The sequence below is a fragment of the Mastomys coucha genome, unplaced genomic scaffold (assembly GCF_008632895.1).
Source record: "Mastomys coucha isolate ucsf_1 unplaced genomic scaffold, UCSF_Mcou_1 pScaffold22, whole genome shotgun sequence".
In the NCBI taxonomy this organism is placed as follows: Eukaryota; Metazoa; Chordata; class Mammalia; order Rodentia; family Muridae; genus Mastomys; species Mastomys coucha.
The window spans coordinates 124,032,198-124,033,992 of NW_022196905.1; the positions used below are offsets into that span (position 1 = coordinate 124,032,198).

The 1,795-nt window shown below is 46.9% G+C and overlaps 1 protein-coding gene across 5 annotated transcripts in view; it reads left to right on the forward strand.

Annotated features, from left to right (window-relative positions):
- The window catches only part of Rabgef1 (RAB guanine nucleotide exchange factor 1), a 41,542-nt gene extending 39,753 nt beyond the window's left edge, over positions 1-1,789 (forward strand). For 4 of the 5 annotated variants that reach the window (XM_031338114.1, XM_031338116.1, XM_031338113.1 and 1 more), the window contains 2 exons: positions 1-47; positions 1,069-1,789. The exon at positions 1-47 is cut by the window's left edge and continues 210 nt beyond it. In XM_031338114.1, the coding sequence (XP_031193974.1) occupies positions 1-47; positions 1,069-1,470 (449 nt within the window). In that variant the 3' untranslated portion in view covers positions 1,471-1,789. Of the gene's footprint in view, positions 48-1,031 lie in introns of all 5 variants that reach the window. The other variant, XM_031338117.1, reaches the window with a different exon arrangement.
- Positions 1,790-1,795: the final 6 nt, after the last annotated feature.

Here is a 1,795-nt window from a genome sequence, read left to right on the forward strand (position 1 = left end):
CCAGCCGGCTCATGACAGGCGAGGATGGCTACTACTTCACCAACCTGGTAAGATGTGACTCCTGGAGGCAGGGAGAAGACCCAGGAGGGAGGTAAGAGGTTGGTCTTAGATCCCCTGACAGCTTAGAGCTCCTGAGGATGCATGCCTCTCAGAGTGGCGATGACCATGATCAATTTGTGCACATGTTCTATCTCCCTGCACTTCTCCAGAAGTGCCATAGCACTCAAAGCTGCTTATCTCTTTGAGGAGTTGAGGTCTGAGGAGAGCATGCTGCCTGGCTCCTGTTGCCTACTTGGCATCAGCATCACTACAGCCCCATGTGATCTGGAAGGAGGAATCCACTGATGCCCGTGTTGCTGAATTACTCCAGTGGAGATTCAGCATTGCCACAGACATGAATAGGGGATAGTTGAAAATGAAAGTTCACTAGGTGTAGAAGCTGTTTTGATTTTGAATATATGTTTCACATGTAATAAATAACAGGAGCTCAGGGTGAGTTTAAGGCAGGTAACACAGACCTGTGAGTGCTCATAGGTGGCAAACAGCTGGGACTAAGGAGCTGGGACAGAGGATAGAGAAGGCAGAATGGAGAGCAGAGGACACAGTCTGCTGAGGATCAGGGAAGTAGAGCTGTGAAGCTGTGGAAGATTCTGGAACAAAAGGAAAGTCAAGTATCCAGAAAACTGGACATGCCAGTGCATAGAAGCAGCTGAGAGGATGGGGTGGGCAGATCAAAAGCGCTGGGTTACATAGTGAGTCCCTGTATTAAAAAGAGGACAGCCAGGCCTGGTGCCCATGCCTGCAATATCAGGACTCTAGAAGCAGAGGTACCAAGATCCAGAAGACTAGGAGTTCAAGATCATTCTTGGCTACATAGTAAATTTATGGCTAGCCTGGGCTACTAATTATCTCTGACAGGGCAGAGGATATATATCTGTGACAGAGCACTTGCCCAGCATGCACAAGGCCCCGTGTTCAATCCCAGTACTAGGAATGGGGCAGGATTGAACACTCTACCTGAATCCTTGCAGCCTTTCTGCTGGCTGCCATGCTGTTCTTTCTCTGCAGTGCTGTGCTGTGGCTTTCATTGAGAAATTAGACGCCCAGTCTTTGAATTTAAGTCAGGAGGATTTTGACCGGTACATGTCTGGCCAGACGTCCCCCAGGAAGCAAGAGTCTGAGAGTTGGTCCCCAGAGGCCTGCCTAGGTGTGAAGCAAATGTATAAGAACTTGGACCTCCTGTCTCAGTTGAATGAACGGCAGGAAAGGATCATGAACGAAGCCAAGAAACTTGAAAAAGACTTAATAGACTGGACAGATGGGATTGCCAAGGAAGTTCAAGACATTGTTGAGAAATACCCACTGGAGATTAAGTCCCCCCCGAACCAACCCTTAGCAGCCATCGACTCTGAGAAAGTGGAGAACGACAAGCTCCCTCCCCCACTGCAGCCTCAGGTGTTTGCAGGGTGATGTCTTGCTCATGGCTATGTTTATTTGGGGCTGATTTCAGGGAGCTGCTGCATTCTACTGTTCAGGTCTGGAATATGAATTAACTGCTTAAAATTTCAAAGTATTTTCAAGGTACAGATTTAGGGATTATTTTTCTTTTTTCTTTTCCTAGTAGGAGAAACTTAGTAAATAATAATGTTCTATTTATTTGAGTTGGTGGAGTAGGTTTGTGTGAATTCTGTGTCACTCTTTTATGTCCTCCCAGATTTTCCCATGGGCTTCCTCTGTGGTAGACACTGTTGTTGTTGGTTTTGGGCAAACACTGCCTTTTAAAGGATAAAACAGA